The 27,806-nt window shown below is 37.7% G+C and overlaps 1 protein-coding gene across 2 annotated transcripts; it reads left to right on the top strand.

Annotated features, from left to right (window-relative positions):
• plekhn1.L (pleckstrin homology domain containing N1 L homeolog) lies at positions 1–27,806 on the top strand. Of its 2 annotated transcripts, XM_018225974.2 has the most exons (16): positions 2–184; positions 6,253–6,352; positions 12,984–13,130; positions 15,580–15,660; positions 17,339–17,432; positions 17,817–17,941; positions 19,600–19,746; positions 20,280–20,360; positions 21,058–21,133; positions 21,831–21,985; positions 22,161–22,355; positions 22,969–23,229; positions 24,331–24,462; positions 24,890–25,123; positions 26,062–26,110; positions 26,650–27,806. In XM_018225974.2, exons 1-16 carry the CDS (start codon positions 99–101, stop codon positions 26,862–26,864), a joined length of 2,178 nt encoding a protein of 725 aa, XP_018081463.1. In that variant the 5' UTR covers positions 2–98; the 3' UTR covers positions 26,865–27,806. The 2 variants fall into 2 exon arrangements, with proteins under 2 accessions (XP_018081464.1, XP_018081463.1); XM_018225975.2 differs by lacking the exon at positions 24,890–25,123 and having other exon boundaries at positions 1–184.

Genomic DNA, 27,806 nt, shown 5'->3' with positions numbered 1-27,806 from the left:
ACCCATGCTGGCGGAAGCGAGGGGTGAGGTGAGAGCTGTGAGCACGCAAGCCATTCAGTCTCACCATTCAGTCTCACTAAAGGCTTCGAAGGAATAACATGGGGAACCTGAGCTGTGTCCCGCAGCCGCACCGCCACCTCAGATACTCCTTTAGTAGGAAGAACTCATTGCAGCAGGGCAAAGAGTAAGTGTTTATATCTATACCAATATGCTTCACATTCACGAAGCACCTATAAACATATTTATCTGCCTTAATGCGCCCCTTTTATAAAGCGCAGAAGCCTCTTGGGATATTCATTCATTGACACTGTAGTGTTACTGGCTGCAGGAGCAAATGCGTCTCACACTAGCTGTACATTGGACTTTGTGTCCCTTCAATATTTTTAGCAGCGGTGGCCATGTGCTTCACTGCTTTGGAAGAAGCCCAGGGGGGTAATGCTCAGGGCATGCGGTGTTTGCAGTGCTCGCAACTGCCAGGAGAAAATGATGTGTTTACTGAAGGATTTTTTCCCCTATTATTGATACAATGAGAATTATAAACTTAAATATTGGGGATCTCAGCTAGAATCATAGTCTTACATGTATTTGAAATCCCAAGGCAGCATATTTATTTCTTTATTACAATACATTTAGGTGCCAAGGTTAGCATTATCTTTCTTTTTATCAATATTCCTATAACATTAAAAAAAACAAAAAAACAATATAATTGCTTTGGGACCAAAATGAATTTATTCAAACTTAGTTACCATTTAGATTAGGGATGCACCGAATACAGGATTCAGTTCAGGATTCAGCCTTTTACAGCAGGATTCAGATTCAGAATCCTTCTGCCTGGCCGAACCAAATCCAAATTCTAATTTGCATATGCAAATTAGGGACGGGAGAGAAATCATGTGACTTTGTCACAAAACAAGGAAGTAAAAATGTTTTCACCTTCCCTAGGGTTTGGATTCGGTTCAGTATTCAGCCGAATCTTTCTCGAAGCATTCGGGGGTTCGGCCGAATCCAAAATAGTGGATTCGGTGCATCCCTAATTTAGATTTAAAGAGAGAAAGGAAATCAGTCAACAGTAAGATTTATTTTTTGCTTTAAGAGGACCCTGTGGAAGTATCATTGTTTCAGAGCAGATATTCCCAAACGTGTATGTTTATCACATAAAGCTTACAATCTTAGTTAAGTGCCTGGGGCATTGGGAGGCATAATAAAGGCTTTATACTTGCTCTGTGTCATGAGACATAGAACGGGAGACTGTGTATTGCTTTTATTACAATTGATCTATTAGAAATGCACTTTGGTCATAGTTTTTATCACAAACTAATCTTTTATTTTTGCTATCGCACAGTTTGTTTTAGTTGCATGTCACTTACATTGCTTGAAATCTGGCAGGCGTGATTATTTCCTAAGTGACTTACAGTAAAAGGGATCCTGCACAGCTTGACCTGATCTGGATGAAAAGGTTACTGAGCATTTTGGTGTTAGGGGAGATAACATATTTACCATGTCAAAAGTTTGTAATTGAGTTTCAAGCACAATGAATAGTGGTTTACAGTTAACCCCCTAGGGCAGAAGTCCTTCCCCCCACCAAGACATTGTATAATTAAAGTAGAGATGGGGGGAATAGTTTTCCTTAATTATATTATATTAATGCAATCACAGTTGAGTGAACTCAGTACATTTCCGTACAGGGGTTCCTGCTTGGTTTATAGCAAATGTATGTTTGGGACAGATTTATTTGTGATACCAGTCAAACACTATCTGATGAAATCGGAGTAATTCGAATATGGAATTTCTAGTGTAAACTGTTTGGAAATTTTGCTTGCATAGATGCCATGCTTATCTATTACTGAACTACAACTCTCCTAGCTCTATGATCAAGCTATTGGTGACAGTAGGGAATATATTATCTGCTCGATTATGTGTGCACTGCAGGCAGAGGTAACCATCATAGTGGCCAAAAACAAGACAACAGAAACAGCCACTAGAGGGGCAAATTTTGAAACTAGTTATGAAGAACACCATTTGCATTTGGGCAACATTTTTGATACATACTATGTGCTGCTTCCTCTACATGAAAAAAATGTTTTTTGGAGCAAAAATCCTGTAATTTAAATTTTTTCAGTGTGTATGAGTGAACATTACATGTTAATGCATATAGGACATTTATGTTTTTTTGGGGGGGTTACTGGCTCTCTAACACTGTGCACTCCTCCTACCAGAGGCAAAAGGTTCTTATGTTTGGTTGATATGAGCAACATAGCAGCATACAATGAGAAAATCCTTTTAATGTACTAACTGCATACAAGAATGCTACATCTAGGGGATTATTTATGAAAACTTGAATTTATCTCATATTTTTATTAAACCAAGCTTGACGAATCACCCTTCCAAGAATTTTATCTAATTTACCAATAAAATAACAAGAAAAAGTAGAGTTGGTAAAAAAAACTTGATAAAATGGAGCGAAAACCAGAATCGTACAAATTTTTCGGATTTGATGCACAAATTGTTTGTTTTTTCCGGGTTAATGCACGAAAAAACAACATTTTTTGGATTATCAGAGGAAAACCAGCGCAGATCACGATATCTTCAAATTCTTAAAGGGACATCTTCCATTGACTTAAACATGACCTTGACAGGTTTGAGATCATGGATTTTCGGATTTGAACTTTTTGCAGCTTCGGGGTATAATACATCTCTAAAAAATTTTTTTTCATAAAACAATTCAAGCTTTTGCCCAAAAAACCTGGCCCAGAGAAAAATTGAGTTTAGTAAACAATCCCCTTATTGTAGTGATGCTCTTTACATTCACTGTGCGGATGCTCTTGCTTTTTAAATAGTCTTTGCAAACTCTTCTCTGAACTGTTCATTTATTACTCTTTGCTAATGCCATTTAGTTACACTGCCCTTGAATGTGCTGTGCTCCAGTTTCTGTACATGATCTCCTTTGGTTTCATGAAGCCTCAGGGACATAGGTGAGGTTTATCTGTACAGTATTTAATCAGAAGTTTGAGACTGCGCAGAGAAACATGGAATTCTGTCCAGCCAGGAGAATATGGCTTGCCCTGGCAGGCACATAGCTGGAGAGAATTTGGCGTGCCTACTGCTACTGTGCAGTTCTGGGTTTAAAGTCTTTCTTACAAGTGTTGGGTAAACCCAGCCTCCTCTCCTGTGCAGTTCCTCATACACAGCCTGATCAAGAGCATGCACGTTAACATCTTTGAATTTGAAAAAGATGTCTTTGGTCTGTGTACACAACGTTTTAATCTGCTGTTGTTGGACTACAATTACCTGCATCATAAATCAAAAACCATTAAAGGGGTGGATCACCTTTAAATTAAATTTTAATGTTATAAAATGTCCTATTCCTAGCAACTTTGCAATCGGTCTTCATTATTTATTCTTTTAAATAGTTTTTTTTCCTTTTCAATCTTTTTCCAACTTTCAAATGGGGGTCACTGAACCCTGCACCCAATAATCTATTTCTGTGTAAAGCTTCAATTTTATTTTTATTGTTACTTTTTATTACTTATCTCCCTATTCATCCCCCCTTCTATGCTTATTCCAGTCTTTTATTCAGACTACTGCCTGGTTGGTAAAGAAAATAAGACTCTAGCAACCAGATAGCTGCTGAAATACCAAACTGGAAAGCTGCTGAACAAAAAACTCAACAACCGGAAAACCATAAAAATGTAAAAGTGAAGGTCAATTGCAAATTGTCTATATCATACTAAAAGTTAATCAAAATTTGAATGACCCATTTAATTGTAGAAAAGGACAAGTTAAAAATACTGTTCAAAGGCTTTGATGGCAGGTGCTTAACGGCAACTACCCCAGCAAGTGTATCCAGATGTTCAGCACGGCTTGCTGTCATTCCTTCTCTACACACTGATCGCTGCTCTATCTAATGTAGCTCTGAGTAGCTTCACTAGCTCTGCTGCTGCCCCCAAGTGACCCAAAGCGTTGGTTTTGGGGGCAGCCTGAAGGCCAGGGCGAATGTTTATTTGCTGTTCTAGATATTCTGGGAATTTCAGCCTGAAGGCCAATTAGGGAGACACTAGATTTTACTAGAACTAAGATGACTGATATAGACTGTTTTGTATATTGCGGTAAAGGTGTCTTGAATTTAATTCGGACCTGGGCATTATCTGCAGGGAGAATGTGTGTTGCAAAAAGATGAATAAAAAAACTGCAATGCAGTTGTTTCTGGTGTGGATGCATGTGTGTGCATGATATGGACCTCAGACTAAAAGTTCCACTGGTAGAGGAGCTAATGAACAGTCTCTGCAAGGTGATGTGTAATATCTTGAGATATTAGGGCTCATTGATGATGTCCCTGGGCAGAAGTGCAAGAGCCCTAATGAGAGCAAGACTGCATCTTGTAGTGCTCATGAACTTCTGCCCTGGGACTGGTGACTTTTACTGCTATTTACTGAATCTGGACAGAAAGGTAGAGTGAATTGGGAGTTATCCAGGGATAATACCATCATTTTAAGTGCTTTTTTTACTACTGTTTATTGAATATGGGCCTATAATTGAATGCCTTGAAACAGTTCTAGTGGACTGTGGAACTTTTTTAGAAACTGGTTATCGGGATTTGTATTGTGGTGGATTTGATAATCTGGTGCACTTTTTTTTTTGTTGCACCTTTTAATATAAACATGCATTTAAGGGCAGAGACATACACTGCTATTTCGGGAGATTAGTTGCCCAGCAACAAATCGCTTCTTCTTTGGGCTACTAATCTCCCCAAACTGCCTTCCTGCCGGCTAGACTGTAAATCGCCGGAGGGATGACACTCGGATCACTACGGCTTTCTGAAGTCGCCTGAAGTTGCCTCGTTTCGGAAACCGAAGCGTTCCGAGTGCCATTCTGCCGTCGATTTACATTCTAGCCGGCGGGAAGATTAGTTGCCTGAAGAAGAAGCGATTTGTCGCTGGGCGACTAATCTCCCGAAATAACAGTGTGTGTCTGTGCCCTTAAATAAATTAAATTACTTTACTATTACTTACCGGGTTGCTGTTAAAGGGAAAAATACATAAGAAAGGTTTGCTTTCACTTTTTTTACCAAAAGGGAATTAGTGACATATACAGACATATGTTAAAGAAAACAATTCTAAGCAACATTTTGTATACATTAATCACAACTTCTCAATGGTTTTAAAGTAATTTGTATCTGTTATTGCAATCCAAAGCTGCATTTGCTTATCCCTTGTTTTCTGGTTCTGGCTGTAGCAGAAGTAAGTTCTCCTCCAGGTTTGTTAGCTGACTTCAGCTACATTTATTAGGTGCTAGAACCAGAAATGCAGAGAAATAGCCAGGCATATACAAATAACTTTAAAAATCATTTTAACGTTGCATAAAATGAGATATATTTCTTTATGAAAATATATTTTTTTGTGTGTTGATGCTTTTCAGTAAATCCAGCTATACAGTTCCTTATGCTGTTCAGTATATACAGCGAGTATACCTGTGTGTCCTGGATAGTTGAATGTCAAATGGTGATTTATTGTAAATGTGATACTATGCTGTGGGCAGGCATAACCAGCCCTGGAGTACATGCAGACACAGGGCTCAACTTTCTACCAGTTTACCTTGTAGCAAAAATATTAAAGGGGGTGTAGATGTGATGTAGACAATTTGCTATTGGTTTTCATTTTTTATTATTTGTGGTTATTCAGCAACTCTCCCTTTTGCACTTGTCGTAATCTGGTTTAATTAGCCTAGCAACCATGCACTGATTTGATTAAGAGAATGGAATATGAATAGAAAAATAAGAAATAAAAAGTAGCTATAAAAATAAATGTGTAGCCTCACAGAGCATTTGTTTTTTTTATATGGGGTCAGTGACCCTCCCATTTGAAAGCTGGCAAGTAACTCAAAAACAATTAAATATAAATAATGAAGACCAATTGCAAAGTTGCTAGGAACTAGATATTCTATAACATACTAAAAGTTACCGTAAAGGTGAACCACCCCTTTAAGCAAAATATTAACCCAAAGTAGAAACAGGGGACCTTTTCCTAATGAGTAAGTAATATTATACATAGCAGCCTCTTGAAATCTTGGTAGTCTAATCTCAACTGGTAAGGTTCCTATGTCATGGAAAGCACTTTAGAGAAGGACCTGTAGCTGGATATCTGTGCATGAGGGTGCTAACAATGTTCTTGCAGATGCTGACAGAATGGTATCTCCTAGGCACTTTTTTCTTGCTTGTGTTGCAGTGCACACATTTCAATCTTTCTTTTTTTATAGGCAGGATGGCAGAACCAAGTGGACATACTTGTTTGGGAACGAAAGTGGAGTTGGAAGAGAGAGAATCTCAGATAACATTCTGCATTACATCCCAGGGAAGGTAAGATTTTGTCATTGTGCATTTCTAATGACACAAAGAAAGTATTGTGGTTTGTATGAATTGTGTTGATGAGTGGCGCTTTGCCCAGTGAATTGCAGGCCCCTCTAGAAATTAAGGGTCTCAGCATGTGTCAGGATCCAGCTCTTATCAGGCATGCTTCTGCTCTGGACATTCCTTTCTATGCCAGGAATTTGGGATAGGCTGGAGATATTCCTTGTGCTATGCTCTGTTCCTAATGGAGAGATTGGTTGCAGCATGTAAGGATTTGCTGACTGCCCCAAACATCACAGATGCAACGTCTCATTTCTGGAGTAATTGATACGAGAAAGCTGATATGTTTATAGTATGACGGCCAACCTGCTGAAGCTGTACAACTCCACACTATTTTGTACTCTTTCCCATTAAGGGATTATCAACTCGAACCTACATATGAGAGTTTCCACCTGTACATGGTGGTAGACTTCAGTTTTATGGCTGGCACTAAATCCATAAAAAAGATTGATCCAAATCTGTCCCTTAATTTGCAAAAAAAAAATTGGATTCAATTATCACATGGCTCGAAGGAACAGATTTATTAATTTTCACATTCATGACTAAGTGAATGTGTTTTTTTTCACTCTCATGCTTTTTTACATAGCAATTTGTTAATTTTTATGCACTGAAAATAACTGGTTTGTAGTCCATGTATTAGTTAGTGTAATAACCTAAGGGCTATGGCAGACCAGGAGATTAATCGTCCACAATTATTCTCCTCTTGTGCGGGCTACTAATCTTCTGCAAATGCCCCAAAGTTGCCTCGCGAAGATTTGAGCCAGATACAGACTGAGGCCTTGGTGACAAAGATAAGATTGTGAGTCAGGGGTGAAAAAGTGTATTGTTGTAACATAATATCACAAGTGTCAAGAGGAGGAAGCTGATTATAATGGCATGTTACTTTAAAACAGGTAATGCAGAGTAGTTGGCAAGGTTCATTCCCTGCTTTATAGCTACGGATATGAAGTTCTCAGTATGTTTAGTCATTAGTATGTCATGCAGAGGTGTGGTGTTAGAACTAACCTGTGCCAGTCATAATCGCTGGCCTCTGCAGCAAGTATCTGTTTCATAGCTTGGCAAAGATCCTGCTTTCAGTGTATCTCATCTTTGAGAATTCCTACATATGGGTATTTGATCAGATTTAAAAGTTTGAGAGATCATTCATGATTATTAGTTTGAGTCAATACATACAATGTCTTTATATCATACATGTATGCCTTCATGTAGAGAGAGAAAAGATATATATCTATATAAATATATACATGTATAAAATCAGAACAACCATTTCAAAAATCAGATTTTGTTGATCCGTTACACCACACAGAGCATGCAGATTTATCCATAACACTCCAAAATATGGCAGTGCCATTTCCCAAAGTGTCCACTTTTAATAAAAACACAACTGATTGATTTGATTTGCTTTTACTCTGTAGTGAAAAGACAGTACAATGCCTACATGAAGCCTTATTGCAAAACAATCCTATTGTTTTTTTTTAATGTTTAAATATTTTAAGTAGCGTTATGGCTTATTATGAAAATATTATGATTTCTGGTCCCAAGCATTCCTGGTTGCACACCTGTATATTTCTATTGGCAGTGTCCAAATCAGGACAAAAAAAAAATTAATTTCCTGTAAAATGTAGATATACAATACATTCTTCGACAAACATAGCAAACTGTAAATGAATGTAAGGAGAATCGACACAAAATAAAAGCATGGGACCTGTTATCCAGAAAGCTCTGTACCTGGGGTTTTACGGATAACGGATCTTTCCGTAATTTGGATCTTCATACCTTAAGTCGATCATAAAATCATGTAAACATTAAATAATCCCAAAAGGCTGGTTTTGCTTCCAATAATGATTAATTATATCTTATCAAGTACAAGGCAGTGTTTAAATATTACAGAGAAACGAGAAATCATTTTTAAAATTTGGATTATTTGGATAAAATGGAGTCCATGTGTGATGGCCTTTCCTTAATTCGGAGCTTTCTGGATATCGTGTTTCCGGTTAACCTGTATTCGTATATCCATTTGGAAAGGGGATTGTTTTGGTCCCATACATGCAATGTCACATTGTTCAGTTAGGATTTATTAAGAATAAGCATAGGCTAATAGTTAAATATATAGAGTTTGCTTGAAAAAACAGACATGTCAAAAGAACTGAGATGATCAAAAACGTTTACACTTGTAAATTGTATAATGTAGTCTACTGCTGACTATTTTTAAATGGTTATTTTTGGACAAATCAGTGTGCTGTATTCTGAATTTTTTCTTGGACTGTTAAACAAGGACTAGTTTGAATGTGTTAAGTATTTTTTTTTGTCTTTTTTATCCCCTTGCTTCACATTCCATGGAAGGTGTTAGACAGGATATTGTTCTTTAAAATGCAGGTTTTTTTTCAAGCACACTATTGCATAATGAGGCAGTGCTAACAGAATGTGGGAATGACACATTTCCTACCTTTTGTGCTGTGGAGCAAGAACGAATAGGTCATTTTTGCATATATGACAACTGAACTGATTTTCATGTCACTGTTCTGGGCCCTTAGAACTCCTTATTATTCATGTGAGGGCAGATTTACTAAAGGTCGAGGTGAAGTTTCAAATTGAAAAACTTTGAATTTCGAGCAATTTTTTGTGTACTTCGACTAGGGAATAGTTCAACTTCGATTCGAATTTGAAAAAACTTTGAAATTCAAATTTTTTTGAAGTACTGTCTCTTTAAAACTTCGACTTCGACCATTCGCTTCCTAAAAGCTGCCGAAGTGCTGTTTTAGCCTATGGGGGACCTCCTAGAACCAGTATGGAGGCTCACCGTTTATAAGAATATAATTTACAAGATATTCATGGCTTTTGTGTATTATATATATAAAGATACAGGTATGGTACTTGTTATCCAGAATGCTTGAGACCTGGGGTTTTCCGGAAAATTGATCTTTCTGTAATGTGGATCTTCATACCTTAAGTCTACTATAAAATCAATTAAACATTTTTTTAAAAAAAAAAAACAACAGGCTGGTTTTGCTTCCAACAAGGATTAATTATATCTTAGTTTGGATCAAGTACATGGTACTGTTTTATTATTACAGAGAAAAGGGAAATCATTTTTAAAAATGTGGATAATTTAGATAAAATGGAGTCTATGGGAGATGGCCTTTCCATAATTCTGAACTTTCTGGATAACAGTTTTCGGGATAATGGAATATAATTTATATAGCAAAATCCATTCTGCTGATCCAATGATTAGGCATTTGGTAACACTAAGGTTTACCATGTACACCAATTTTTCACTATCTGGCCTCTATATCTTGTCATTTTAGTGTGCCCAGGGTTCAGTTGTGACCCTTCTGTGATCCCATCAGTATATACGGTATGCATCCTGCTTTGCTGGCAGTTTCCCACTGTTTATAGAGTCTGCACTTTGCATGTGCAAATCTGTCACAGCTGTAACAGTGCTATGCAGTACTTGGTTTGCATGAGATGTGCAAAGAAAGTGAAACTATTTATATATTTTTTCACAGGTGTCCATGTTGATTGTACTCATGTAATAAATTTCTCCATGGGGCCTTTGGGTGAAACCAAATTGAGCAGCCAGTGGCTTTTACTGACCTGGCCCTATTGTGCTTTTTACTGGTTTATTGCCCCTGCAGTCACATTGATGCATGGTAAACCACGAGTTGTTGTTGGGTCTTAGCACTGCTGGGAATTTACCTACAGTACTAAAGGGATCAGTAACGTAAATACCCATATGTTATTTTATTGTGTGGCCATACCTTTATAACTTTATATACTGTATTTGTACAGTGTCGGACTGGCCCACCGGAATACCAAGAAAACTCCTGGTGGGCCCAGATGACAGTGGGCCCTCATGCTTCTAAACTTTTGGTCTATTTCATGGCCATTCCCTATTTCTATGAGTACAAAGAGGCTAAATAGATGGAATAATTGTTTATAGTATAAAGAAAACAGAGTAGGAGAATAGAAGTTGATTGAAGAGATATAGAATATTAGTACTGAGAGTGGGCTCCTGGTCTAAGGTTTTATGGTGGGCCTCTGGTCTAAGGTTTTTTGGGTGGGTGTATACAAATCTCAGTACTTTTTTTTTTTAAATACCTTACCTTAAGTACAGATTTGTGTGTTTCCTTCTATGATTCCTTGGGTTAATTAGTAGCCTTTATTATGAGCAGATTTTAATAAGAAAAAGTATAGTAACTTCAGTAACAGCAATCTGTTTTCATCATCACCATATTGTTTTCAGAAATGAATGAACCCTTTTTGCAAAAACTTTTCTGTGTATATTTTGTACATATTCAGGAGTGTACCTGAGTGTTTTTATTGCAGTGTTTATTGCCTATTACAGAATCCCAGGTTGACAGGCCTTACCATATAGTTTACTTTTAGATGGTTATTTAGATTATTAGGTTATTATTAAGTTATTTCAGGGAGGGGTAGGCATTCCTATACAGGTATTATTGCTTTCTTTTCTGAAGATCTGGAACACAATCAAATCTCGGCTTGATTTCATGGTACCTACAAACTGCCAAGTACTTTTGGATTTATGTAAGCAGCAGGTATTTGCAAGCTAGCGTTCAAGGGTGCGTAAGGCACTCAATTATGCATTCTGTAAATATCTAGCCATTTACTTTCATGTTTTATGATTTAGTCACTTGCTTATATGGGTTGATTGTTCAGATTCATTAACTGAAATTATTTTGCATGTTAAGTTGAATTCTAAATGCAAGAAAAGCCCACAAAAAGCCTTGTTGTACCCTTGTGATTGTTGTCCTTGAAAGTGCATGTACCCGTATTGGCTCCTGCATATACCAGAGCCATGTACCTATATGCTGCTCGCCTATGCTTTGCAGTATAAGAGGCATAGTTCAGCTCCCTCTGGCACAAGAATAGGCTGTAATTCCAGGATTCCCTTTGTGTGCTGTGCCTATAGCCATTCTTACTTGCACTAGTTGAATTTCACACAAATGTTTGCATTGAGTGCAATTACACTGGAATGTTAGGTAAAAATGCTGCATTGCAGGTGAATTGCACAGATATTTTGTACTGCAATGATCCTTAATGACTGGGGTGCCTATACTGTGACCTCCCAGCTGTTTTTAAGCTACAAGCTGGGGACTGTTAAACAGCTGCAGGGCTTCAGGTATGTTACCTTGTGATGTTGATGCTTTGAGAGGTATCAGACAAGGGGACACCATCTCTACCATATTCATTTGTACTGCTGTCAATTCTATTTTTATTATACACATTTTAGTCTTTTTTTTTTCTCCATTTAGAGAAAAGTAGTGAGCTGCATGCTATTAATATGTGTCGGACGTGTTTGCTGTCACACACAGACACACACAAAGGACTCAATAATTTTATTAATCTGTTGCCATTTTAAGAGCAGTCAGTCTGGTGTGACTGAGAGAGCAGATTAGCAGTGTTATAGAGACAAAGGTGTGGTTTGAGGTTGGTAATGTATGCTGGTTTAGGTCTCGTGGCCTTGCCATTTACATGGTGCTGACAGTGTATGGAAGCAAAATTTGTTTTACCTCTGCCTCTTCTGTTACTGAAGCCAAGGTGATATTTGGCAGCCCCTACTATTGTGTTCTTAAACCCTTCCTAGGGTGTGGGTCTAAATGTTTTGCTTTAGATGCTTTATTTGTTATTGAACCATAACCTGATGTATTTAGTATTATAGTTGTTCTTGTCACACATAATTAGTTAAAGGAAAACAATACCCCTCAAACAATGTAGGTCTCTTTAAAAATATATTGCATAAAACAGCTCAGATGTAAAACCCTGCTTCTTGTAAATAAACCATTTTCATAATAATATACTTTTTTTAGTGGTATGTGCCATGGGATAAAATGTTACTCACAAGCTACTGATTGGGGATCACTGCTGTAAAGGAAGCTGACTCCCGAGCCTTTCCAGACACCAGTGTTGACATGTAACCAGACTTCCCAATTTGACAAGCCTCCAGATATGCCTTATCTAATCCGAAGCAGCCATTTCTTTGAAATTCTATATGCATACAAGTTATATTAGAAACCTAACGATAGAGCCATTGCAGGAAATATTCAAGCTGACAGGATCAGTTTCTGGCTCATCCATCAATAAATATATGATCTTGCATTCTCTAAAGAATTTTCTCTTTGAGGACACAGAGCACAGATCTACTCTGGTTCTCTTATGTTGTGCTGATGGTGGAATGCTGTCTTGTAGTTTGATAACATCTGGAGGGACACATGCCACCCACCTCTTCTGTAAAGTATTGTAAAACCAAAATTGTTAAATACACATTGCGTACTCAATTATACTACCGACATCTATCCTATGTATTAAGCAATTTCTGCACAAGTAACACTGTTAAAAATGGATGATTGACAAGTATGGGTTCAATTATCATCCAAGAGAAGAATGGAGTTAACAGTTAGACCAGTACTGGTTGGCCATCTGCATGTGCTCAAACATCATTGCTTAAATGTTGGCATGTTTTTGGCCATACTAAGAAATTATTCCTGTAACAAACATGGATAAATTACCAACTGTCCATGTAAAGTATCACTCAGGATTTTTATTCTCTTTCTTTTAACAGGACATTGGAAACCATGATGTACACAAGGACAGTGTGGATCAAAGATTTCTCAGTATCTTCAGGAAGGGCAAGAAAAAAACCATCGTCAGGAATATGGGCCAAATGATTCACTATTCCAAAGTCAAATTCTGCTTTCACAACAGCCAGGTAAAGGAATGAGGAGATATATATATATATATATATATCAGGGTGGCTGTTACACCCCAGGAAGCCTTAGATATTTTATGCAGTGTAGTAAACAGCGCAAGCACCCAGGCAACAGAGGGAATCATTTTACCACTGTCGCCAGCAAAATGAAGTGTAGTGTTGCTATTGCCATGATCAGTGTAATGTTGAGTGTTCTAAATAAGGCCCAAGGGAAGGGAAATATAGCCTACTTTAAGTAGGTTTTAACTTATACAGTATGTATTTTACTTTAAATAAATATTAATTCATGAAGGCATAATCGGGTGCACTGAACACTGAGATACCATATTGCTTGACTATTCTAAATATGCATCTTCCCTTTTTTAGGCGGTACCAAATTTTGTTTGCCATATCAAAAAAGTGAAGTTAGAGATCGCCGCAATCCTCTATTCCACCACTCTCCTTTCATTTCTATGGGATTTTTAAAAGAGTATTTATTGGCAGCAATTAACTTCATTAAATTGATGTGATTTTTTAAGGCTGTGTAGCCATTTTTATCTTTTTAAAGTATGAGTTCTGTTAAACATTATTTGGTTGTTAGTTAATGATTGCTATGGGATGTTACAGGACCTGCCTGAGATGCAGAATTATAGCTTAGGTATATTTTCGTTGCTCTATGAGTTTTCTGTCCGTTCAGCATTATAAAAGGGGAAATTCACTTTTGCATTGCATAATGAAAGAAAATTGAATTCAGTGGTTGTTGCGTAAGTTATTTTAAACGTAATTGACAGCAAAGTATCATCTCTGCGCCGCCCACTCTCTGAAGTGAGAGTTGCTGGGGAGCGTGGATTTCTGCAACAATCGAGGAAGTAGACCACACGGCAGGCCTGGACTGGCAATCTGTGGGTTCTGGCAAATGAGAGACCAGAGGGGCTGCCATAAGATGGCATAGAAAGTCACTATTTAGTGGGCTGGTGGGGAGCTGATTGGGCATCTCTCTGCTTGAAATGCCCGGGCCTATTTTGACTCCTAGTCCAGACCTGCCATGCGGCCTGCGTAAATAACTGAATATAATTTATTCAATATTGGGAAGTTGCTTAGAATTAAGTTTTCTTTCATTATTCAAAAAAAAAAAAAGGAAAGTCAAGAACAATTTTTGGGTGGTGATCATATATGTTTTCACAACACAGAATGATTAGGGCTCACATGTTTAGGGCTTTAGCACATGGGCAGATTCAGGGAGATTTAGTCGCCTGGCGACCAATCACCTCTTCTTTGGGGCGACAATCTCCCCGAACTGCCTTCCCCCTGCTTTCTGCCTGTTAAAATGAAAAATCGTCTTTGGCAATGCACTTGCAGCGCTTCGATTTCCGAAGTCGCCCGAAGTTTCCTCGTGAGGCAACTTTGGGCGACTTCGGAAATCAAAGCACCGCAAGTGTGCTAAAGCCCTTAAAAACTCTGTTGGTTTGTATCCTAAATATGTATGTGTATTTTTGCACCTCTGTAGGTGACTAATTTTGCTCATGTTTACATTTTATCAGCATTACAGTACTAAAAGGAAAATGTATGTTTGCCTTTAAAATATATTCACCATCATTATCTGCCACTGGATTGGTGCTTTTCATGTCAACCAGTTCTTTTGTATGGCAATAACATATTTAAGGAAATTGTTCAGAATTGGAGTCAGTCAGCTTATATCCTAACGGGCAATGTAATAAAAAGCCCTTTCAGGGAAATAGTTCATCATGATAACATTTTCTCCTTTGCACAATCAATTTTTCCAATGCCCATGTATAGTTTTGCTAACACAAATTACAGACAACTATACCTATTGCAATACTGGATATATTTGAGCAGAGGGGATGAGCTGGCACAACTTGGCGTCAGAGGTTAAAGGAAATAATCAGCTGTTATCATTAGCAGAGTGTTAAACATAAGCCAAATTGTGTTCTTTCCAAAGCCAATCCCCTCCCCTACTCTGTATACCTGTGAGTCATTTCCCATTGCATGTCTAGTGTGGACTTTAACCTGTTTGTCCGGATGATAAGATGCAGTTTCTGTGTTGTCTGCAGTTTAGTTAGACACCTCAATCAAACAGACTGTCCCACTTTTTAACCGGATTGTGAGACTAATTACTGCAGTTCTCTTTGTTATGTTTAAGTTTCTATGCAGTGCAGAAAACCAAGAAAATCCTATTACCTGTCCTATCTTTCATCCATATCCCATTGCTAATTGTCTCAGTGCATGTATTGCTCCTACTCCATTGTTGATTTCTCAAATCTGCAAACATGGGGACGAGAGTTGTTTACATTTTTAAGACGGTAATAAATTGACTTTTTATTATTTTAACCAAGACTTCAAATATTGACCATTCGGGATCCAACTGTTTAAACAATCATTTTGGTTTTGAGAGGGACATGTCACTTGCCAAAGGGGATATTCCAGATTAACCTGTTCTATTCTTTTACAGGACATAAGTGACTGTTACTTGGAGCTATTTCAGTCCCACCTGTATTTTCAGTCTCGCAGCCCCACTGGTTTGACTTCTCAGGTAAGGTTTTCCCATGACCACACACAATGACAGCTGATGCATGCCTGATGAGTTGCCTTGTTAGATTGTGCTGTATATAAGTATAGATGTATTGGTAACACTTCACATCAAACACACACACAGACCACCATTTCTTAAATATCTGTTGACCCTTCAACCTTCAGGGTCACTTCCATTAGATCTGTTTACATGACTCCAAATACTTGCCCTTATCTCAGAAGTGGGGCCTTTGTGCAAACGTTTTAAAGTACACTTCTTATCTACTTTTTACTATTGGGCTGGGACACACTGGGCTATTTGGGGAGATATAGTCGACTGGCGACTAATTGCAGCGACTTTCTGCGACCAATCTTCCCCGAATGCCTTCCCTCGCTCTGCGCCTGGCTAAAATGAAAAATCGCCTGCGCTAATCACACTCTGCGATTCGTTTTCCGAAGTCGCCCGAAGTTTCCTCGTGAGGCAACTTCGGGCGACTTCGGAAAACGAATCGCCGTGTGTGTTTAGCGCCGGCGACTTTTCATTTTATCCAGGTGCAGAGCGAGGGGAGGCATGGGGAGAAAAGTCGCGGCGATTAGTTGCCAGGCGACTAAATCTCCCCAAATAGCCCAGTGTGTCCCAGCCCTGAATAGTAAAAAGTAGATAAGAAGTGTACTTTAAAACGTTTGCCCTCAAGGGGCAAACCAGCCCTCAAGGTTGCTTACAACCTGCGATTAGTCGCCAGTTGACTAAATCTCCTCAAATCGCCCAGTGTGTCCCAGCCCTGAATAGTAAAAAGTAGATAAGAAGTGTACTTTAAAATGTTTGCCCTCAAGGTTGCTTACAACTGCAGCCTTCTCCATCCCGAGGGACAGCTAATTGGCTTTTCATGGATATGTGTCACATTCTTTACCAGAAAATGTTTAAGTTTAGAGACTTTGCATTCAGTGACATTATACTACAGATCTCACAAATGCGGCAGCTGCAAATACTTTTTTTGTATATTTGCATACATTTAGGCATTTTGACTCAGTAGTCACTGTAATTCTAGGCAGGATGCACCTTAAATGGATATTTGTTTTAGGAATAACTTGACTGCCCAGTTTACCAATTTATCATGCTGTGCGTGTCTCTTGCCTTGTCTTTTCTGCTCATTTGTGGTTGGAAACACCTTTTCCCACCAGTGTATTATTTCTGTTCAGCTATAGAGAAGAGAAAATCTACATGCAAATACTGGTATTGATGGTAGATGATGTGTGGCCATCTGCACACAGAGCAAATATGTTTGGTTATTCTGTAGAACAACATACATAGAATTTAGATTTCTTTTTTAAATATATAATCTACCTATATATAGAGTATTCTATGCCTTATTGTTGGTAACTAGACTAGTCAAGTGTGTGCACTTTCTGGAGCATTGTTCACCTTTTTTATTATGACAATTTACAGTTATTTTTTTATTTTTTATTATTTGTGGTTTTTGAGTTATTTAGCTTTTTTTTTTCAGTAGCTCTCCAGTGTGCAGTTTCAGCAATCTGCTTGCTAGGGTCCTAATTACCCTAGCAACTATGTTCTGATTTAAATAAGAGAGTGTAATATGAATAGGAGAGAGCATGGACAGAAATACGAGTGACTTTTGTAAATTTTTAAGTCCCTTGGTTGTGAAGCTGATATTTCACTATGCCTCTTTTTCTGATTCCAGGGACTGGTGCCGCTGAAGGAGCTGAGTATATATAAACTGGAGCGCTCCAAAGGCCCTTCTAACCAAGCACAAGAGTATGCATTCCGGATAACAGGTAAAAGCCCACTCTCTTAGTCTGGCATAGACTATTGCTAAATCTACTTTCACAAGGAGATCTACTTAGATCTACTGGAATGGTAGATCCCTCTTTATTATTTGGTTGTGAAACACATCAGTAGGAAAAGGGGAATAAAGAGAATTCAGAATTTTCTCACTATACAAACCAATGAAGCTGAAAATGACAAAATATAAGCTAAATGAAAGATTTCTTAATTCCGTTTTCGTTGGTGGCATTAGATATATATATATATATATATATATATATATATATATATATATATATATATATATATATATATATATATATATAAATATATATATATATATAGATATATATATAGATATATAGATATATATTTAAATGTATTTTTCTTCACAGGTCCCTTGCTGAACCCTCTGATTGTCTATTGTGCAAGCCAGCAAGAGTTGCAGAAGTGGCTTTACCACTTGGAGAAACAGATCCAACTTAACGGGGGCAACCTAGATAAGATATCTGCAAATGAGGTATAAATTACATGAAAGACAGACAGTCCTGTGTACATTTCTTGTGGTGTATTCAGGACTGGTATCAGCATACATACTTTGCTATCCAGTAGGGTCATCTTACATAATCAGAGTTTATTTCTTGCAAACAAGCAACTGCGCCCACCTGTTTCTGTAGACGTGCAGCTGTGTTCATCACATAGGGGGAGTACAGGCAGCTCCAGCTGTCACCGCAGACAAAAAGAGTCTTATAAAGAAAATCCAACCGATTCCAAGCAGCATCCCTACAGGAATACAATTTAGCTGACTATTCCCTCTCTCATTATATTTGAAAGTTGTGTTTCTTATGAGTTTTGGGTAATGCACAGTCCTTTTCACTAAAGGTCTAGTGTATGGTTTGAAACAACAATGAACAAGAGGATAACTAAGGGGAAATTTTCATCAAAATTAGAATTGTTTGTTTTCTTCCACTTTCATGAATGTCGATAGGGTTGGAAATGGCGTTTACTTCAAAAAAATGTCTGTTCTTCATATATAAATTCATATGCAAATTCTGCCATAAATGTAAATTGGTCCTCGGTGAAGCCCCCACTTTGACGTCTAAATGGTTTGGGCAATATATTTTAGGTGCATTTATTATCAATTTTGAGCCATGTGAGCTCCAGCATTTTTTTGTTTACAATTTACTTTACAGTTTCAGTTTACTGTATACGTCAGTGGTACTGGTGGAGAGTAGCTCATATGGCAGTTGTTTTTTTGTTACATAGAACAACACTATGAAATAGGAAAAATGTTCAGATTTTCAATATCCCTTTAAATATTACCTTATTCTTCCACCTTTAATCAAACATATAAGATGTCTTCTATTTTAGATAAGCTTAAATGTTTGTGCAGAATTTTACAGTCTCTGTATGTATTTTGTATATTCAAAATCTGGTATAATGTCTCAAAGGGTGAAACAGAAGAATAGCCTTAATACTGTGTGCCCTCTTTCTAACCTTCCGTATTCCCTTCAGTATTTCCACTTGTTTCTCTTGTAATTCTAGAAGAGGCTGCTATGAGAACAGACAGTTCTGAACAGCAGCAACAGCTGTGGGAAGTGTAGCTTCATTTACACTGCCAGTTAATTGAATATCATGGCTACCAACACAGCTGCAAAGACAGCCTGGGTCACACAAAGGAACTCTTTGGTCCAACCAGGGTCACCAAAGTGAAAAGTCATTCCCAGTACACAACTTGGCTTTTGCCATAAACGTACAGTAGGAACTGTATTTTATTAACAACACATAGCCAAACATGAGAAATTGGGAAAAGTTTCCATTATGAGAAAAGCTGCCCAGGAAGTGAGTAAGGGCCCTCTGTATTAGATTAGGTAATATTGCGTAAGTTTTGATGTCACATGTCAGCCTGATTGGTCAGCTTTTATATTAGAAAATCAAAAATAAACCTGTAGGGGCCATAGATACACCTGCTGTTTGAACATCTGCACTTCTCATGTGTCACCTCTAAGTGCAACTGGAGCTACAGCAGCTGTAGTTTCCTAAAGTAGAAGCAAGTTGCAATTTATTATGTTATGGAGACCGAGGCCACAATGTACACTACACCCTTTTTTCTGTTTTACAGAGAGTTTATTTTTTTTAAAATGTAATATAATGAGTTTATATTTTCTTTCTCCCTAGGGAAGCAAAGATAGCAACTGGGAGAAATCTGAACTCAGAAGATCTGTGCAGAGTCAGCCGGTCCAGGACTGGGAGGAAAGGCAGAGAGAATCACTGGGCTCCATTACCTGCATCTCCAAGGTCAAGCTGCAGACATTGCCTTTCAAGGTTAGCACCCCATGCAATGTGTCAAATTTTAAGATCCTATTGCTGTGAGCTTTGCCATGAAACATAAAAATTAACTGATCACTATAGCAATGCTGTCACACCTATGATTGTATACATCAAAAAATTCTTGGCAAGAAAACAGGTTAATTAAAGTTTGTTTCAAAACCTGTGCTTTTATAAAACCAGACTTGAACAGATAGGAAAAATGGTGCCCCGGTCTAGTTTTTTCTGAGAACTGAAACTCTGATTTGCCATCAATTGCATCCTGAATTGTTAAATATTTTTTGTTTCTGGGTATGCCATTTGTAGCAAAATATCAGCTGGGTTCATAATTTAAATAATTGTGAATGTTAATAGCACTTTTATTTCACTTGTTGTCTGGCTGATACCTTTTGTCTTGATTTGCTTAGTCTTTTAGATGTACTCAGCACTCTTTGCAGACTTTATTGGTGTGTTAATAAAATACTGTACTGTAAACACAACAATCTCGAGTTTCAAATGACTGATTTCCTTCAATGTTTTTATTTCTCTAGGAGCTCAATGAAAGGCTATTGGTCCTCTATTCAAGTTCTTTAGTTATACTCTCTGAGGATGGGAAATATCTATGCTTTAAGGTAAAAATTCTCATTGTTAAATTAACATTTTGACAATAACATCTATATTTTAAAAGCTAATTCTACACAGGGCTTTTTCTCTGACAGCATATCTCAGCCAGCAAAGAAGAGCCAGAATCGGCCACTGTGGTTTCCTTGCACATTGCATACACAGTATTATTTATATGTTTTCCTTTTAGAATACTGTATAGGCACTACCAGCATAAATTGCCACTGTTATCCAGCAGTGCAAACAACTACAAGTACATTCAATCTGTACAGCTAGCAATTGTGTTAGAAAGAAAGGAAAGGAGCTATGTGTTCATGTCTGTCTGGAGAAACTAGTTGAGTCAGTGTAGCTGACAAACCGAGACTCATGCTATATAGGCAGGGGTGTGCCTGAGAACAGGAAGCAACATCTAATTTACAATATTTACAGGTAGAAAACAACTCCCGTGTGAGGGAATCAAAGTGATTATTCACTATATGACGAAACACATTATCTATCAGCAACTATGAAAAAATATTCACTTAAATGCACAGCAGCAATGCAAGATCAGATATTAATGTTATACTTCCCTACTATTCTATATATGTACTGTTTTTTGTACCCCTGTAGTCTCTACCAATAATATACACCTAGTTTCTTGAATTATGTGCCTTTTTTTTACATAACTTGAAACCCGTCACGCTCCTGACATTGATTTCTCTTGTACAGGGAGAGCTTCCACTGAAAGCAATACGGGTAGTTTCAGATGAGGTGGAGAAGAAAAGGAAGTCATTTTTAATAGAAGGTAAGTGATGGCAATCAACTATAATTTAATGGGAGATATCACTGCCAAATTATCGGTTTTTTAAAACAAAAATGCGTAAAACTGTGCCAGTAATTTAATTGCATTTTTTTTGGCAAATTGTGGTTATGAATCATCATATTAGCCATATTAGCATTTTTCCAGACACTGTCCCTGCCAGTTCTACTTATATAACTAGGTTTTTCTAGTTATATAAGTATTCCTTGCATTTGTAAAGCTAAATGAATGATTATTAAAGGGATTCTGGCAGTATATAAAAGAGCATGCGACAGAGCTTAGCCAGAAGGTACAGACACCCAGTGTCTGCCTGCCTGCCACCAACACACACAGAAACCTGCCCACTGTGAAACCCCGCTTACACACACACAGACTCGTCCATTCCGCTCCATGTTGTACAATACTGTGAGGCACATTTATCAAGGGTCGAATTTCGAGGGTTAATAAAGTTAAATCCTATGAGTATGGCATCTTGAAAAAGGTTTGAAACCAAGAACCGAAACGTCGATGCAATGTTTATTAACTTTTCTAAATAAATCTTGACAAAGAAAATGGTGTGCGTGTACTTATTGGAGTTCTATATATATATATATACTATCATTCTTTACCTTATGAAAGAAGTTAAGCTACAATGTAGATAAAAGGTAAAACTTTATTAAGTCTCCATTATGTGATTGCACAGGAAGGTACATTAATACCATCAGGGTGATATGCCTTAATCAGATGGATTATGAAGAGTGGATTGAACACCTGAAAAGGGCACAGCAGCAAAACAGGGATTCCTCTCTCTCTGGCTCCAGTAGCTTTTGTGGATCTCACTCTGCCCAGCAGGAACAGGTATGTTGTGTACAATTCTTAAATGATACAGAATTATGTTGTTCATCCTGTAGCCCTCCAGCTGTTGCTCTAGTACACATCCCAATATCAGCTCTTGGGGATTGCTGGGAGTTTAGTTTCATCTGGAGTTGCTACTTGTTGAGTGTCTGTAATGAATATCCTTCCACCCCCACAGCTAACATCAAGCTGCAGGAGTTCATTTAACTCAGACGTTCACAGCAAATCATGGACCTCAGTCGGCAAATTGCCCAATTCCAACCGCCAGTCTCACAGCACCACACATGGCTCTGACCGCCAGTCAATCACCGTCCTCCGAGAACATCCAGTGCAAGATGATCCCCTGTCTCCTGGATATTCCGAACCTGTACATGTAAGTTCCTTAACACAAATACTATATTTATATATACTGACAAATACAAGAGGTCCTCTGCACTTAACCCATTATCAATATATTAAGGACATTGAAACATTTTGTGCCTTAAGCTACTAAAAATGCCTTACCTTTTAAACAAAACAGGGATTGTTTGTCCATATATTGAAATATATTTAATCTGGCCAACTAAGTCAAAGTCATCCCTGGTATTGGGGGATGACATAGTTGGCCAGCTTAACAAACAATCCCTGTTTTGTTTAAAGGGTAAGGCATTTTTAATTGCTGGGTTGATAATAATATAATAATGGGTTGAGTGCAGAGGACCTCCTGTATTTGTCTGTTTGAATTTTGTGGTCACAACCTCATTGCACCCCTGCTTAATGTTTTTAAAAATTTGTGGTGAGTACAACTTTCCCTTGTTTGATGCGTCTTTATTCTAGGGAGACTAACGTTTCGGCTATGTACATATAAATATATATGAATTCCATCATTCTATTGAAGAATATGAAATGCCTCACCAACTACATATATACTTTTATGCATCTGTATCTAATAAGCACACTTGCATTGTGTAAAATCAATATTTATTCCTATTTAAATTGTTTTGCAGTGTTTGGGTAATCCAGTGTGGTCTAGTGCAACAAATGGCTTGAGTGATCTGCAAAGAGGTGGTAACAATCGTGGATCAAAAGGAAAGAGCAAAGTCAAGGTGCAAATTCCACCAGCCCTGCCTCACAGCTATGACCTGGAAACAACAGCATTTGGTTTGATCCCTGAGACACCCAGTGAGGAAGTTATGTCCCCAGTGTACAAAGAGCCATACTGCTATGAGAAATCTCAGAAGCATTCTTCAGGGGACCATCATGATGGGGTATGTTAGTTTTTCTAGTCAATGTCCACTAGCCTTTCATTTTATGAACTACCATACATTAGCTTGCAAACTGAGTAGAACACAGCTTTTGTCTGAACCATGAATTTTGTAAGGCTTGAGCTGTGTACATCTTACCAGCAACAGGGAGCTATATCTAGGAAGATGTTGGCAGCCAGCTTCTCAAGCAACTATTCTAGCTGACATTCAACCATCACAGTTTGTGCAACAACATTCCAACACTGATTAATAGCTGAGGGAAAATTGCCCACCTGATCCTAACCTTGGGAACTTCTGTCGTTTCAAATGTTAACATTTAGATCACCAGCTATGATGAGATTAATACTATCTCCTAAGCAAACCTATACAGCATAGTAGTGAAGGATAGACATATAACTTTACATGAATCCCCATGTCTGTGGGAGATGGTCTGTCAGCTACAAAATGTTATATCTGCAAAATGTTTCATATGATTAGTAAATGAAAATATGTACCAGAAATCATTAAGAAAAGTGTCATACACAACTACACGTATTGCTTTGACATTCTCTCTCTGTATCTCAGCATCACATAAAACCAATGGGCCTGTCCCTTATAAATTCCAGACCAGTGTGTTTTCTCATGCTAATGTTTATTCAGCTAGGAGTAACCTGTTGTTAAGTAAAGCAATGTAACACATTCCAGATGTGATTCAGTAAGCATACTCGAGAATTGAATATAATTAGTTGAATAGCATTGGGCCTCATCATTTTGAGCATCCATATTTGCAGTTCACAGTGATTTATATATTATTATTTTGAAACCACCTCTAGTCTTTCCCTATTTTTCCTTGTTTCTACCTGGGATGGGCCAAGGCAAATCAAGTTACATTGGTCTATGTTTCATTATTTATGTGTTCATAGCCATTAGCAATGTGCTTTTCATTTATTTTTGCATTCATATAAGTTACTGGATGATTCTTGCATGTCTCATAAATGGAAATGTATAACATTCCTCTTAGTTAAAGCATACTGGAAGATGAAATCTGATGCATTGTGGGAATCTAGACATAATGGAACATTGGAACTGAAAATATCTGACCGAAATATATATTGTTTATTTCAGGTAAATAGGTGGAGTCTGCAGTCAGACAGCCAACAATCTTCTTACCACTCTGATTCCAACAACATGAAGTCCTCACTATATGCTGACCCATACACTCCTATTGATGACCTAGAATGCAACTTTATGGATGAGGTAAGAAGTTCATTTTCATCTAAGAGATATCAGGGCTGGTTTACTAACTGAAGTGTGCCAGTACTGTTGTCCATAGCAACACATCAGCAATTTGTTTTAATCAGACTGCAATTAAGAAATGAAAGCAACGATGTAATTGGCTGTTATAGGCACTATTGACACTTAGAACCTCTTCTCAGCCCTATTTCGTTTTTAATGCCGTGCAGCAGAAAACACTTTCCCTATGGACTAGATAAAATATGCAGCCCAATTTTACCCTGCCTGATTTTGCTAGATTATACCATTAAACAGTGTGTCAAAAACATGCACACAGTGGCAAAAGTGGTTCCAGTTCTATTCTTCTGGGGTATTAAACGCACTAAAATGCTATAAATCTCCTAGATTTAAGCATATCTATAAATCAGGCTGTTTGTTCCCATTTTTTTAGATTCTAAAGAACCTGAATATGAGCCAAACTGAAAAGCCTGCTTCAAAATTGAAGACCACTGGTTCGTTCCAAATAAGCCACAAACCACACCCAGCTGCTCTGCAGAAGAAATATTCTCATCCAGTGAAGGGAAACAAACAACTTGTCAGGCCCATAATGCACAGGAACAATGAACCAGATACTTCAAGGCACACAAGGGCCATGCCACCTGCACAGGGCAGCTTTTTCAAAAGCGTAAGTTATCATTTTGCTCTTGTCTGTTAGACCTTAAAGGGGTAGTTCACCATTAAGTTAACATTTCCTATGTTATAGAATAGCTAATAGCAACTTTTCAATTGTCCTTTTTTAGTTTTTGAATTAGTTGCCTTCTTCTTCTGACTCTCTCCAGCTTTCAAATGAGGGTCACGGACCCCATCTGAAAACAAATGCTCTGTAATGTTATTGCTACTTTTTATTACTCATCTTTCTATTCATGTCCTCTCCTATTCATATTCCAGTCTCTTATAAATCAGTGCATGGCTACTTGGGCAATTGGGACCATAGCAATATGGACAGCTGCTGAATAAAAAGTTAAATAACTCAAAAACCACAAATAATAAAAAAAATTAAAACCAATTGCAAATTGTCTCAGAATATCACTCTCTACATCATACTTAAAGTTAATTCAAAGGTGAACAGCTTCTTGATAAAAAACTAACTCTTGAAGATACCATATACTACTGAAACAGTTTTGCAATAATAAGTTCTTCTTTAGCCAAAACTCCCAATTCCCACAATTCCTTGCATATTCTTTGATTAAAAAATTTGTAAAAAGTGACAATAACAGAAGTGTGCAATGCATTTTTGTTTAGTCAAATAACAGTTACAAATAACTAGAACATTATTTTAAAAAAATTGCAATCGGGCAATATTGTATATGTGAGTTTACAACCTCCTACTTTATATATCTTTGAGAGACCTTCCTAACCTAGTCTGAAGATAAAGTATGCATGTGAGTGAGGTGGGGTATAGCAGGCATTGCCATTTTGAACCAATAAAGTAATGGGTTGGATGTCACTATTGCCAGTAATCACCAAACATTTTGTTGATGGTATATTACAACTACACAGTGTTGAAAGCTATATGGAAATGGTTTCCCCAGTAGGTTAATATACTTTTTCATTCCATTTCAGGTGTCAGCACTCAAAGAAGAAATGGCTCATTCTCAACGCAATAAAGAAGGTAAGATATAAATGCAATTTCTAGCAAGCTAGACTAAGTAAAGCTTAGAAGGGAGGAAGTGTGCATTTGCTTCCACAGAATACAGCCCTTTACAAATCCATTGATGATGATGGTGTAGAGTACAGTGCAGTTGCTAAACTAGACAGCCTGACAGAGTGGTGGTGCATTCACTAAATTAACCCATGTTCATAGCTGCCTATTTTGGTGACTTTTCATTAATTGTTACCGTCTTCTTAGCAGCTGTTCCATTAAACCCTGTGGCTGCTTAAGAATAAGCTCTCTCAAAAGCAAGAGTCAATATGCTGCCTTCTAATTGAATTTGACTGTGAGGCAGATATACTAAGGGACATCCCTTTGGAACTATCAATTTTCCTTCCTTTCTAGTGAATTACCTGACTTCATTTGCTTCATTATGCAAAATTAAACAACCATTTCCAATAAATAGGGGAACCTTCTGGTATAGTTGTAAAGAATACATCCAATGTATGCAACGTTGTAGTCTCAGAAATTACATTTTAATCTTTTTTTTCTTTTTGCAGTTGAAAATATGTTTGACCTTCCTCCACCTTGTTCCGAGGCCCTGGAGCATGATTACACAGAACTGCAGAGCTTTCACAGTGACCTCAGCTATGACAATATTTGGGACTATGAAGCGAAGGAAAAAGATCATCATCACTTCTCACCCCCTCCATTCCCAGGATACTTCAATCCAGGGGTTCAGCAGAGCAGGGCCATTCCGAGCCGGTGGTTATAAATGCCTTGAAAATGATTAATACACCATGGAGATACGGCAATGCCACTGTGATGGACATACTGCTGCTGGTTTCTTATAACAACAGTACCTCCACGGAACTTTGTTGGCATTAAACTGTCATAAGATGACAAGCACTAATGACTGCCAGGCAGTAGTATCCAGTCATACTGCCTTTTTCCATCACGAGTTGTGTCTTGTTTTTTTTTTACTGCTCTAGAGGTTTTTAAATGGCAGATTGGAAACTGGAACAGTAATAATACCATGATTATCAGCATCTCTCCATTGGGTTCTTCATGCTGTCATTGAAAGGCACTCACTCATCTGCACTGTGTATACAGTGACAAGTGCTTGTCTTTGCTTTGGCACTTCAGCTTTTGCATAACTCTGTCGCTGAATCCTCCCATCCCTGGAGCCTGACTCACAAAGTGTTCATTACAATTACGGAACTCCTTCATTCTAAAATGCAACACTCCCTGATATTTTCTAATGTCACTCCCAAAATGCAAATACTTCCCCACCAACACATATTTTATTCCTACTTAAACATTATTGCTGCTGAGGCTTTTTTCTGGGGAAGGGCAAGTACCCAGCTGGAACTGTGGCAGCATTCTAATGAGGGTGGCTGAATGCACACTGATATACCCAGCTTGTATCTCAGGAACTCTTGCAGTGCTTTAACTATATTGCCAAAGAGCATGGTGGATTGTTTACAACAGGAAACTGTTTAATGTAAAGTTAATTTAATTATTTGGTTTATTATCTTTGATTACAAAGACCTTGTTTTTTTTATACTGGTTTGAAGGGTCATCGTGACTAACTATTTAACATGTAATATTTATTTTAAAGATTGTTTTGCACTGTTTAAATAATGTACATATTCTGTATTTTTGGAGGGTGGGGGCTTTATTCTTGTTTATTAAACTGTTAGCTTTGAAATTAAAA

This window comes from Xenopus laevis, chromosome 7L (genome assembly GCF_017654675.1).
Source record: "Xenopus laevis strain J_2021 chromosome 7L, Xenopus_laevis_v10.1, whole genome shotgun sequence".
In the NCBI taxonomy this organism is placed as follows: domain Eukaryota; kingdom Metazoa; phylum Chordata; class Amphibia; order Anura; family Pipidae; genus Xenopus; species Xenopus laevis.
Note: the sequence above shows the minus strand (reverse complement) of the source record. Positions and strands in the feature narration are given on the sequence as shown.

Excerpts from the sequence above, each read along its gene's own strand:
- plekhn1.L (XM_018225974.2), top strand. The coding sequence starts at position 99 with ATGGGGAACCTGAGCTGTGTCCCGCAGCCGCACCGCCACCTCAGATAC. Across the intron at positions 17,433-17,816 it reads GTATGCATTCCGGATAACAG|GTCCCTTGCTGAACCCTCTG; the intron begins GTAAAAGCCCAC and ends TTTTCTTCACAG. Across the intron at positions 21,134-21,830 it reads GAAGTCATTTTTAATAGAAG|GAAGGTACATTAATACCATC; the intron begins GTAAGTGATGGC and ends GTGATTGCACAG.